The sequence below is a fragment of the Metarhizium acridum genome (genome assembly GCF_019434415.1).
Source record: "Metarhizium acridum strain ARSEF 324 chromosome Unknown scaffold_29, whole genome shotgun sequence".
Lineage (NCBI taxonomy): Eukaryota > Fungi > Ascomycota > Sordariomycetes > Hypocreales > Clavicipitaceae > Metarhizium > Metarhizium acridum.
This window is the reverse complement of record NW_027094017.1, coordinates 131,733-143,810: the sequence shown is the minus strand read 5'-3', so window position 1 is coordinate 143,810 and position 12,078 is coordinate 131,733. Positions and strand designations below refer to the sequence as shown.

Genomic DNA, 12,078 nt, shown 5'->3' with positions numbered 1-12,078 from the left:
CAAGTCAAGCATCTTGCCTGACCCAGGCCGGCCAGTTTTCAGCTTGGAACACTAAACCCCAGACCCGTCGCGGTGGGTTGACGAGTTGGCCACACACCCCCCAACGACATCCATGGTTCGAAGCTTTAGCTCTCATGCCGCCAGGCCCAGCCAGCAGCGTCACGACTGGGTCAAGCTTCAAATTTCCAACGCACCGTTGCTCCCTGCCCTTCGTTGGTCAGCCAAGTTCACTTGAGTCTGGCCCCCTGTCTTCGAAACCCTTCCAACTTGCGGGGAACGGCTGCACACGATACTGGCGCAACTCTTACAGTGGCAGCCTGTTCATCAACAAGCTGACAACAGCTAGCCTTGTTGCAGGAACTTGGCGACTGGTTGTTTCTCCCGATTTTCGTATTTGGACCTCCCAATTGAGCCTCGCACCTGAATACCTAGTAGTCAGCACCGTTGTCTTTCCTCTGGGGTAGCACACGTCAACTCTCAAATGTGCATCCGCACACGTCGCACACATCGCACCTCCACTCCGCTTCCACCTGCGCCGTACGGTCGCCACGCCTTCTCCTCGCCCCCCTCCTTGAACTAGACCGTCAAATTATCATTGTCGGCCAACTTGCCAGAATCAACACCAGGCTGCGGAATCGCCCAGACAACTGGTTTGACGTTGATCACCTAAAAGAACAAAAAAAAAAAAAGAAAAAGGGACGCATGGATGTCGAAATGACTGCAGGTGATGCGAGTCAACAGCACTCCCTGACACAACAATCCGAGTCTTCTGCCAAAGCATCCCCTCCCGCTGCCAATAATGCGGGTAGCAACGCAGCGAACCAAATGAGCTTTCGACGGTACGCACATATCACGCACCCACGCTTGTGATAGTCGTGAACCAGTGCTGATGGATACATCTTCTTAGGCAACGAGCGTCAAGAGCATGTGAGGTATGTATCCGTGGTCGGTTGGGGTCGTCTTCGTCTTCTTGTGCCCTGCCACAGCTCCACGAGCCGAGGCAAAAAAGACTACAAACCCCACGCTTCTTGATTTCATAGCAACTTAATTTGATGCTGACCATCCGCTACATCTTGTCAGACCTGTCATGCACGAAAGGTATTTATCCGTCAACCTTGGCTCTTTTTACGAGTGCATTGTTCTGATATGCTAACCCTCCTTGCCTACTCAGGTCCGATGCGACGCTGCCAGCCTCGGCGTTCCTTGCACAAATTGCGTCGCATTTCAAATCGAGTGCCGTATCCCGACCCCTAAACGTAAAAAGGCCCAAAATGCTGGCAACCAGACAACCAAAGATTCCGACAGGTACCGCATTTCCTCGTTAGTGCAACCTAGATGCCCTTGCTAACCCATATCGCTTCATTGCTCGTAGTGACCGAGAAGCAGACGACCGGCCACATCAAACCACCCCAGGCAGCGCCTCCTCCTATCCGCGACCGCCCACTGTATCACACACATCAGATGGAACCCCTTCATCATCCATGACCGAAGCACAAGTCCGACAAGAAGAAATCGATAGCGGTACATACCTAAATCTTGTAATGAAGCCCAAGTTCACTCGTGCTCCAATCACAGAAGCTGGACGAGTTGCCTTCCTTGGCGAATCCTCGAACCTAACATTACTTGTACACGACCGCCAGGGATCATCGGATGTCGTGCACTATCCGCTGCCTGAAAATGTACGGGGCTCACGGGCCAGGCTGACAGAGCTAGATAATGTTGAGATTGAAATCTTACATCAGAGAGGAGCATTCCTCCTCCCTCCCCGATCTCTCTGTGACGAACTCATAGAGGCATACTTCAAGTGGGTACATCCCATAGTCCCTGTTATCAACCGCTCTCGCTTTATGCGACAGTATAGAGATCCCAAGAACCCTCCGTCACTCCTCCTTCTCCAAGCTGTTTTACTAGCCGGCTCGCGGGTTTGCACCAATGCTCAGCTTATGGATGCCAACGGGTCTACGACGCCTGCCGCGTTAACCTTCTACAAACGTGCAAAGGCACTCTACGACGCAAATTACGAGGATGACCGTGTCACGATTGTTCAGTCGCTGTTGCTCATGGGCTGGTACTGGGAAGGCCCCGAAGACGTCACCAAAAATGTTTTCTACTGGAGTCGTGTTGCCACCATTGTTGCTCAAGGGTCCGGCATGCACCGGAGTGTCGAGCAGTCTCAACTCAGCAAGTCTGACAAACGACTATGGAAGAGGATATGGTGGACTCTGTTCACTCGTGACAGGTCTGTCGCCGTTGCTCTCGGTCGTCCCGTCCACATCAATCTCGACGACTCTGACGTTGAAATGCTGACGGAAGACGACTTTATCGAGGACGAGACGGACCGAGCCAGCGAATTTCCGCCAGACCCCATTCACGTGCAGTTCTTTCTGCAATATGTCAAGTTATGCGAAATCATGGGCCTGGTCTTGTCGCAACAATACTCGGTTGCTTCCAAGGGACGTCAAAGGAATGCTATTGATTTAACACACAGCGACATGGCACTGGCCGACTGGCTGCAGAATTGCCCCAAGATCGTATACTGGGAGATGCCTCGCCATCACTTCTGGTCTGCTCTACTTCATTCAAATTACTATACAACCCTCTGCCTCCTGCATCGCGCACACATGCCCCCGAGCGGCTCAAGAAGCTTTCCGGATGACTCCCCTTACCCATCCCGGAATATTGCTTTTCAAGCTGCAGCAATGATTACGTCAATTATAGAAAATCTCGCCGCACACAAGGAATTACGCTATTGTCCGGCATTCATTGTCTACAGCCTGTTCTCAGCGCTGATTATGCATGTGTATCAGATGAGGTCTCCTGTCCCATCAATCCAACAAGTTACGCAGGATAGACTGAGAAGCTGCATGCAAGCATTGAAGGAAGTATCACGGGTCTGGCTTGTCGGTAAGATGGTTTACGCCCTTTTCGAGTCCATTATTGGCAACAAGATGCTAGAAGAACGCCTTCAAAAGGCGGGTGGGAAGCGTCATCGGAAAATGCAACAAAGCCTGTCCCAATTAGAGCAGCAGAATAAAGCTCAAGACGTTTCGAAGAGGAAGTATGACGACATGGCCATCGATTTCACCGCAAACGCCCCAACGCCCCAGGAATCCTATGAGCGCTCTAGACCTCAAACACCGAGTGCAATCAAAACAGAAAATACTTCGGCTATGCAACCGCCGACTGTCGCGTCTCCCAATAGTCGACCCAGCGTGGCAGATACATTTATGGGCGGAACCAATTCGCGACCTCAGACTAGACCTGCAACCCCATTCAATCCCTCATTTTCAGTTCCCGCTACGCCCCCAGATCTCTATCTTGTAACCAGAAACTCGCCAAATTTGTCGCAATCGCTCTGGGAAAATTTTCAACCTGATCAGCTCTTCCCCGAAAGCTCCAGCATGCCTGCTTTCCCTACTCTATCTCCGACACAAACACATCAAGAACTGAACCACAATCTGGTGGCGCAGATGACACCCAACAGCATGTCACAAGGCCAAGCAAGCAACCAGTTTCAGGCTAGAGGTCAAGGACAAGGAAATGGTGGCGTACCTACGCAAGGCTTTCATGCATCTGCCGGCATGTGGCATACCAATTACGACGGGGGCATGCACGACGGACAAAGTCCAGACAGTTGGAGCACAAGCTCAGCCCAAGGGCAACCTGCTCCCACGACCTTGAATGTGGAGGATTGGTAAGTCGATTGGCTTCCCTCCCTACCATTTCCCCCCCTCTTTTCTTTTCTTTATATTGCCAAATGTTTCCTTTGGTTACGGCTCCCTTCCTTCATCGCAGCTAATCCAGTATGCAGGTTCCAATTCTTTGGCATCAACGGTGATGCTAGCAATTTGAATCTCGACGTATCCCTGAGTTGAGGTGAAACATGAAGCTAGCAACACGCGTTACTGCTTCCATCATTTTACGGAAGCCACCTTTGCGTTCCTGGCTCAGTCGAACCTGTCCAACTTTTGAGCCCTAATATCTAGGCGCATGTAAAACGCAAAAGAAAGAACTGGCGAGGATCAAGCACTTGTGTATGGTTGACGATCTTGTCACAACAGGATTAGGAAGATAATGCTGGCACACGATATCCTCAACTAAGCTGGTATGTGTGAGTATGTGTTCTTTCTATTTTGGCTCACAGACGCCTGACCAATTGTTTAAATTGGTATACGCAAAGAGAGTCGACCAAATATGGATGGGTCTTATAACCAATTCGCTCAGCAAATAGTTACGGCGGAGGAGGCAGCGCCTAGGATTCAAGTAATCTCATTCATATGGACTACCGCTTCTTTTTGGATGGATGCGCCGCTGTGGCCTGAACAGATAGGTATGGTATGTACTATGTTATAACTAGATGGGTCAGGTATGATTCAAAATACTTCTGGTGCTCTGTAGCACCTTGTTCAGAATGCACCACATTAGTAACGCTGTTGGCACATATTGGTCTGCACGAAAATACACCCAAACAGGATGTCCCGAGCCTTTGGGATTGACTTGTTGCCTGCTGAGTGTGATGGTATAAATATCTCTCCACTCGCGCGTTCATGCAAGAGATCCAACAAGCCGCCGTATTTATCCATCTTGAACTAACTGTAACTCTTTTCCACCTTATTTGCTTTAGTATTCAAGTAGCAAGAAGGTAGGTCGATACACGTTATAACTACGAACTTGGGGCGGAGCAATGTCCTGGAGATGCAGGTGCGGCCCCACTCTACTTGTCGTTTTGGAACTCCCCACTTCTGCTCATTGGTGCCTCGGACAGGCGACACCACTCACTGTTTCCTCATCATTGCGTGTCCTCTTAGCTCCTAATCAATCGCGACCGACGACGGACCATGAACATCACCAATACAGTCGAACCAACCTTCTCTTAATCGTGTTGTCTATACGATATTTTGCCTCGTCCTCGCTATTTGGTCTATCGGGCACCTTTCAGCTGCAGCATTCCCGATACCCCCAGTCCAGTGCTTGTGTTAGCAGAGACCTGATGCGAAGCTGCAACAATACAACCAGCGAGCTGCTGTCGCTGAGTTCGCGGTCATCATGACCGACCGAGGCAATCCAGCGAAGGCCCAAACCTACCTGACGTCATCTTCTCTTTCAACATTGTCCCATGACTCGGCCTCGGATGCTGCCCGACCCCGGAGTCGTCGCGTCGAGACTGTTGACAAGACGTACCGGCCGTCAATGACAACTGGGATTACGAAGAGCAGTGGAACTTCATACCCCCTACAAGGCGCTACACATAGGAATAAAGCCGTCCCCCTGACATTGGAAAGGTCGCAGGAAGATCCAATTTCAAATCAAGGCTCAACCGGCGGCGACTTTGCGCAATTTCTAGGAGATTCTTGGACTCAGAGCTGGACCTCAGTTCAAGCGTTTGCTTCGACATTGATTTCCGGCGTCGATAAGTCTTCCAAAGCAATTCGGTCGACAAAACCATACCCTCGCACTCCCCGCGGTTCCCGATCAGAGACATGGGGGCCATCGCCGCCATCAGGGGAACAGAGGAGTAACGATATTGGGGTGGGATCCCTGGCCAAGAGACGGGATGCTCTGAAAGCCGCAAAAACGGCGAGTATTTTGGAAAGCCATGAGGGGGTGAATGGTGGCCTCGATGTCACCGGGAAGCCAAAGCGTCGTACGTCGAATGAGATCTGCCCCTTGGACCCGGAACCTGAGGAGCATCTGGTTTACGTTCACAACGTCGAACCGAGCGACACTTACGCCGGTATCATACTTCGATATAAGTGCCGGGAAGATATTTTTCGGAAATCCAACGGTCTTTGGTCTCGAGACAGCGTCCAGATGCGCAAGTGGCTGATTATCCCTGTGGATGCTTGCGAGATAAAAGGACGCCCATGTGATCCACCGTCGTGGTCCTACGGACATGAAGCAGATTTTTTGGCACGGGATTCCTCGGTAGCTAGAGAATCTTTATTTGCTACCGATGGGTCGTATAGAGGAACCCTCAGCCTGTCGGCTGACTCTTCACACATAGATGCAAAGCAAGAGCGAACAGAAGATCTCCCTTGGTCCCACGTTCGCTGGGTGCAGATCGATTCATTTAGACAGCCGGTTGAAATTGTACGGGTGGCACGACAAGCTCTAGGGTACTTTCCACCACGACGGAAAAAGAGTAGTAGGACTGCATCGCCAATATCCACTCCAAGACGGAGCTCAGACCTATCGAGCCTCGCTCCAAATTCTGTCGAACGCCCTTCCACTCGTCGGTTAAGCTCGGTCAGTGGTCGTCCTATGATTCCCGGCACACCAATGTCCTCCCAGAGTCGGGCTGGAAGTGAGGCAGCTGACACCCGGCCTGCATGGATGCGACGGCCGGGTGGTGTGGGCTCTATGAGCAGAACTGTGAGAGCACCTGGGCCGGATACAGATTATTTCAACTCTTGGACGAGAAAACACATCCCAGGTCTCGATATGGAAGCCTTGCCTTCGATGTCTGTAATGGGTTCGGAGACCGCAAATTTTGGATTTGGGCAAAGCGCATGTGGCATTGTTGAAAGCCCGTTTGGAGACGGCAGAAATGCGTCTTCTACCTCTCGACAAGGTACTGGTCTAGATAGGGCAGCAGCAGCAGTTGAGCACTGGCTGCGTGGAGCATTGGCTAAGCGTCCTAGTACACCGCTCCTGGGAGGTCGTCTGCGGCCCGCGGGCCTGTCAGCAGACCCAGGTGCCACCGATTTAATCGAGTTGGCAGATACAGCAAGTGATGATGGCAAGGCGGCACGCGACGTTTCCACGAGCATGTTGGGCTCAGGACACTCTGTGACTACGGGGAGGACCGATGGTAGTACAATAATTAAAGGCAGGACCAAGTTCAGCGTTGATGATAGGGCCGCTCATAAAAAGGGCGATTGAATTGGCCAGCATGCTGACAATCGTCCTCTTGGTGCTGTCCAAGTCTATATGGGGATTGCTGGTGCAAAAGACTTCAGCCTCTAGTATATATATGTATTTTTACAAGGCCGTAATCTTGTGTACGATGCGTCGTTTTGTTTCGCAACCCTTTCTGGCTAGTCACGGCATTTTCCATTTATTTTTGGATTAAGGAGCTGAGGGTAAACAGATTACAGAACATGGAAGAAACCTGTGTTTGTTTCCTGCTAGAAGTTTGATATGGGACGGAAGCATTTAAGAAGCCGAATTGCTACTTTTGCCCCAGGGGCTATCATTTGACCTTGCTTGGTCCAGTATTCCTTTTGTTTTGGTCAAGCGTCGGCGGCCCATGAGGAAAGAGTAACACAGTTTGCGAATGCCTACATAGGTCTGAGCAAGAGACGCGATCTCTGAATTGTGGCATTACAAGGCCGAGCATCCGAAATGTCGTTGCTTCTCTAGATAAACTAACATCACATGCCAACTGCATTATACTAAAGGCTGTCATAAAAGCGGTTTGTGACATGTGCTGCCACACAGGACTGACTGGCTGGTCGTTTCTTGCTGCTCTCTGAAATTGAAAAACATAACCATTTGTTGATTTCATCACAGTTGGCGTAGCGAGCCAGTAGGGTCTACGTACCAAATAATGATCTCACCCTCTGCTTGACTATATGTGCCATGTATGTTTGTATCTTCAATTTATCAGGAAAGTAGTTACTGGCATATGTTTGAATGATTTTGGAGGTTATTTTGCCAACTCTCGAGACCGCAAGCTGCTTGGTGAGGCTTCATCCTGTCATTCCAAAGTGATAAGGTCTAGTTGTAGCCGGGCGGGCCGTGGACTTGGATGGAGCTACCGACATCAGGTGGGGGCACTCTACTAGTAGTTACCTCCTTTCTTCATTTGACGTTAATAAGCACGGACAATTGCAGAGCTAACTGAAGACCTCAACCCCAGCCTGTTAAGCGCTCGTCATTCCGACATTTAACAGTCTCAACCAAATGTTGTCGCTGGAACATCTCGAATTCGCAAGGCTTGACCATCGGAGCTCCACGCGGTCGACTTAAGAACCCTGCAGATGTCCTCAACTACCTAGACACGTGTGTTCTCAGATTGATCACGACAATCCAAGCACACCACGACATTGTCTGCGCGAACCACTCACGGTTGCCTAGAACCAAAGGCGTGGATCAAATGCCGATTTGCATCGAATGTCGACATCCCGTCAAGACGCTATGGACTCAATACTCTGGCGCTGGTGACAAGTCCAGCGGGCACAATATTCGATTGACTGTCTGTCGCAACTGCGGCCGATTTTGTGACAAGTATGTGGAGCACGACTTCGTCGTTCTCTTCATAGACCTGGTTTTGATCAAACCACAAGTATGTTCTCCAGAGTTCATTTCCTGATTGCTGGGAGCCTTTGGTTGACTATGAGGTGATTTCTCTCGCTCAAACAGGTCTATAGGCACCTCCTCCATAACACCTTGATGCGAGATGGCGATCGATTCGATGTACGTACACCCCCTAGGTACAGCCCAGTCCACTCCCTGCACGCTGGCAACCTCGTTAAGAGAAAACGTTCATCTGCTGACCGACATGCGCTCGTTGTCAAACTAGCCTTCGATAATCCGGCTCGGTGTTCTTCTACTGCTGTTTGATGTCTACCTAACGTGGGCCCGCATTGAAAAACAGACAGTGCCAACTATAGTTCCTGGTGGGAGTAATCTAGGCAGGCTCGCGCAACAACCTATTGTGGTACAATATCTCTTCTTCCTGATCTTATGTGCCCTATCGACGCTGGCCTTTCATCTAAGCATCCGGTTTCTTACCTGCTCACTATTTTCACCTCTAAATGTATTTGCGAGTATGCCGCGACACGCACGACCCAACTCGGTATCAACCGCGCTTCTAGTCTCATCATCAACGAAGCTATTTCCTATCTTGATGGTCATATGGGAGTACGATGTTCCAGCTGCAGCCAGATCACTGGGCTGGGCTGTAGTTGCAAATAATGTTGAGGCTCTCCGAATCTTATTAGACTGTAAATATTACACTGCTTGCCTTCTTGCAATAGCTGGTGCAGCGTCGAGATGGGCTGTGGGAAGACTGGTATTGACCGCGGCTGGCCTTGGGGATGTAGACTCCATCGGCGAAAGTAGTGTCGCTGCGGACGGGAAAGCTCTCTGGGCTTTGGTGATGTTGGCAAGAGACTGGGCTGGCCGATTAGCTGTAAAGTGACGTGACGGTAGAGCGAACGAGAGTAGGTATTGTAATCAAGTCATGGTGTTCGTTCACATTCAAGACACATCCTTGCTATGCCTGAAATTCACAGCAGCTGCCATGATGAGCAGGCAAAGGCTTCAAGCATTATCCCTCACAAGAGCCGATCGATGTAGTGAAGTTCGGCGGTCATCCGACGTTGCCAAATATCCACTGACGCTACCTAATTTATATAAGCCGTGTCTATACACAGGAGACAGAATAAAGACCGCTCGGGTCCCCGCGATGGTTGCATCTTGATCCCAAAGAATAAAACGAAAAACGCCGAAATCGACCGCAATGTAATCGTACAATGACAGCCATGTTGGACTGATTCTTGCCCAGTTCCCACAACAAAACCAGTCAAGGCTCTGACACGAATCTATCAGTGAATGCCTAGTGACCTAGAAATTCCTCCCGCAAGTCGTTTCTCTTCGGCTCGATCAAGGGGTAAAGTTGTGCTAGGAACGTGATCGCCCACATAAGGTAGCAGCTGACAATAGAAAGAATAAGGGATGATCGCCAGAGGCTGCAGACAATTGTTAGAAAAAGTCATCAACTTGTCTAATAACAACTTGAAAAGAACCTGAAAAGAAGCACATACACTTGATTCTGGCCCTTGGGAGCAAGAAACCACGACGCGACACAGAGAGCCACAATAATCACGAGGCCGATGAAGACGGCGTACCTGAAGCAGAGCATTAGAAACAGTACGAGCTGGCAATAGATGGCCCTTTCCGGAAAGTAATTACCCTTGAGCCATGTTTTAGGATGTCGGACACCTTGTGACAGTGTACGAGAACAGGACATCTATTTGTGTTGAGTCGTGACGTTAGTGCTGGTCTCGGAAAAAGATTCCAACGTCATGTCTAGGGAGCGGATGCCATCGTGGTGGAGAGACGAGCAGAGAGGTGGATGTATGTATTAGGCTTAGTCATGCATCCGGACCACCCCCCCCCCCGGGGGTGTGGGGGTTGGTCCACTCAGTGCATGGACAAGCAGCTCTTTGGCTCCTCATAGAAGAACAAAATTGTAGTATGGCACCTTTACCTGATCCTCGAATGTCAATTCTTATGCCTAGCAATGTTCTATGAGTGTTGAACTGCATATGCATATTGCATGGTAACGCGGGAGGGTTTTAGTCCGAGAACCCAGTAACTATCAAGGATCGTTCTCAAATTTTAACCCTGCCTCTGCGCGAACTGCTCCGTAGATGCCAGCAATGTCTCCCACTTCGCCGCAATGTTGTTTGACCTTGGCTAGATGCGCATCGGCAATTTCCAATGTTTTTATTTCCGTTCCCGCCGATTGTGCTAGACTTCTTGCATGTCTCACATCCTTACGAGCCACATCGACGGCGCATAGTGGTTCCTTACGCTTATGATAGTCTCCCGCAAGCATCCGGGTCGAGTAGGCTGTGTACGGGCCAGGAAACATGTGCGAAATGAATTGATGCAAAACATCCGTTCCGAGGCCAGATTTTTCTGCTACAACATGGGCCTCCGCGAGTTGCTCAACCATGCTGAACACAAATGTATTGCCCAAGAGCTTGAGAGTTGTGGCCTTGCTATACGGTTGGTCGCCGAGGTCAATCTCAGCTCGAGCCATGACTCCGTTAAACCAAGGCTTTGCTTTCTCAACACTAGCTCTCGGCCCTGCGAGCACCCCGATAAGCTGACCTGCATCCGCCATGGCTGGCGCACCAAATACCGGTGCAGCTACAAACTCTGCGCCAGCATCCGCAACATCCTTTGCGATGCTTTCTGTAGTATCGGGATGGATGGTGGAGCAGTCAATGAAAAGCTTTCCAGGAACATTCATCCGGAGCATGACCTTGAACAGATCCCGCACTGCGTCGTCGTTGGCCACACAGGTAAAGATAATATCTGCTTTCAGAACGGCTTTCTCTAGCGATGCAACGACTTCAGTTCTTCCAGAAGGTAGCTTTGCTGCTACGTCGACGGCCTTTTCCGCTGACCTGTTGTAAAGCAGTAGCGGGGAACTCAGCTCTCCCTTCTCGACAAGGTTTCTGCACATGCCCTATCCGACAATGTTAGGAGAAATCAACTGACTTGTAGCTGTAAGCGTGGAGTCGAAAGGATTCAGCTCACCCTGCCCATGTTGCCCAGACCAATCCAGAGAAGGGTCGGTGCCATGATGAACCATTCGCGGCTGGAAACGGCGTTGTTGTTTTATTACCGTTGTAAAGGCTGTAAGAAGGAACCTTTATGTAACGAGCGCTCAATTACCTGCTCATGGATACTCTGGGTAATCGTATCCAAGGGCGAAGGGCGAAGGGAGAAGAGAGAGTTATGTTGGACAGATAAGTCATATTAGTCTCATGTTGGGGAAACATGACGCGTGGATGCTACCCAACAGCGAGTGAACAATCTAGACTATTAATAAGCAATCAAGGTCTGCTTATTCTATCCCTCTGAATGTGCGGAGGTGCGTTTAGTGTATCGGCCCCATTTTCTGTATAAATAACAGTGTGTGGTTTTGATACGAACCGTTCGGAGACATGCCCCGATATGAGTCCTTAAGACAGGTTCCATATCTAGTGCAGAGAGCGTGAAAGCACAATCAAGATATCAACCAGGTGCTCCCGCACACATCCGAATGCAGTGCATGGATCCTTTACTTCCTCCGGATTCATTCATCTCCCAAGCCTCACGTGGCAGTATCCAAGTGGGGGCTCTCTCTTGCAGGTTAATGCTCACATTGGCTACCTACCTAGGCAGGTGTGCGGCCTTTTTTGCAACCCGCGTGCTAGGCACCTAGGGTAGGTATTTTGGTCAATTGCTCGGGGCGCTCATCCATTTTACTCGGGGCGCTCAATACCCCACCACGCCCCAATTTTGGTCTAGCGGCCCCGATTCCAGACCCCACAGTACATTTTCAGTTCAAATGCA

General features: G+C 50.2%; 5 protein-coding genes across 5 annotated transcripts; 3 read left to right on the top strand and 2 right to left on the bottom strand.

Annotated features, from left to right (window-relative positions):
• Nucleotides 1-208: 208 nt before the first annotated feature.
• Nucleotides 209-4,571, top strand: CTF1_1 (Transcriptional activator of fatty acid utilization). Its single transcript, XM_066118000.1, has 6 exons — nucleotides 209-839; nucleotides 908-932; nucleotides 1,081-1,098; nucleotides 1,172-1,305; nucleotides 1,373-3,694; nucleotides 3,812-4,571. The coding sequence occupies exons 1-6, from the start codon at nucleotides 703-705 to the stop codon at nucleotides 3,873-3,875; spliced, it is 2,700 nt and encodes an 899-aa protein (XP_065976598.1). The 5' UTR covers nucleotides 209-702; the 3' UTR covers nucleotides 3,876-4,571.
• Nucleotides 4,572-4,764: 193 nt separating this feature from the next.
• On the top strand, nucleotides 4,765-7,709 carry J3458_004103 (uncharacterized protein). Its single transcript, XM_007816765.2, has one exon. It carries the CDS (start codon nucleotides 5,047-5,049, stop codon nucleotides 6,880-6,882), a length of 1,836 nt encoding a protein of 611 aa, XP_007814956.2. The 5' UTR covers nucleotides 4,765-5,046; the 3' UTR covers nucleotides 6,883-7,709.
• On the top strand, nucleotides 7,575-9,168 carry J3458_004102 (uncharacterized protein; the record flags this gene model as incomplete). The annotated part of the gene is made up of 4 exons (XM_066117999.1): nucleotides 7,575-7,583; nucleotides 7,862-8,287; nucleotides 8,365-8,418; nucleotides 8,525-9,168. The coding sequence occupies 4 exons, from the start codon at nucleotides 7,575-7,577 to the stop codon at nucleotides 9,143-9,145; spliced, it is 1,110 nt and encodes a 369-aa protein (XP_065976597.1). The 3' UTR covers nucleotides 9,146-9,168.
• Nucleotides 7,853-10,211, bottom strand: VMA9_1 (H(+)-transporting V0 sector ATPase subunit e). The gene is made up of 2 exons (XM_066117998.1): nucleotides 9,771-10,211; nucleotides 7,853-9,695 (listed from the first exon to the last, which is right to left on the bottom strand). Exons 1-2 carry the CDS (start codon nucleotides 9,974-9,976, stop codon nucleotides 9,563-9,565), a joined length of 339 nt encoding a protein of 112 aa, XP_065976596.1. The 5' UTR covers nucleotides 9,977-10,211; the 3' UTR covers nucleotides 7,853-9,562.
• Nucleotides 10,010-11,719, bottom strand: J3458_004100 (uncharacterized protein). The gene is made up of 2 exons (XM_007816767.2): nucleotides 11,278-11,719; nucleotides 10,010-11,206 (listed from the first exon to the last, which is right to left on the bottom strand). Exons 1-2 carry the CDS (start codon nucleotides 11,320-11,322, stop codon nucleotides 10,328-10,330), a joined length of 924 nt encoding a protein of 307 aa, XP_007814958.2. The 5' UTR covers nucleotides 11,323-11,719; the 3' UTR covers nucleotides 10,010-10,327.
• Between the last annotated feature and the right edge of the window lie 359 nt (nucleotides 11,720-12,078).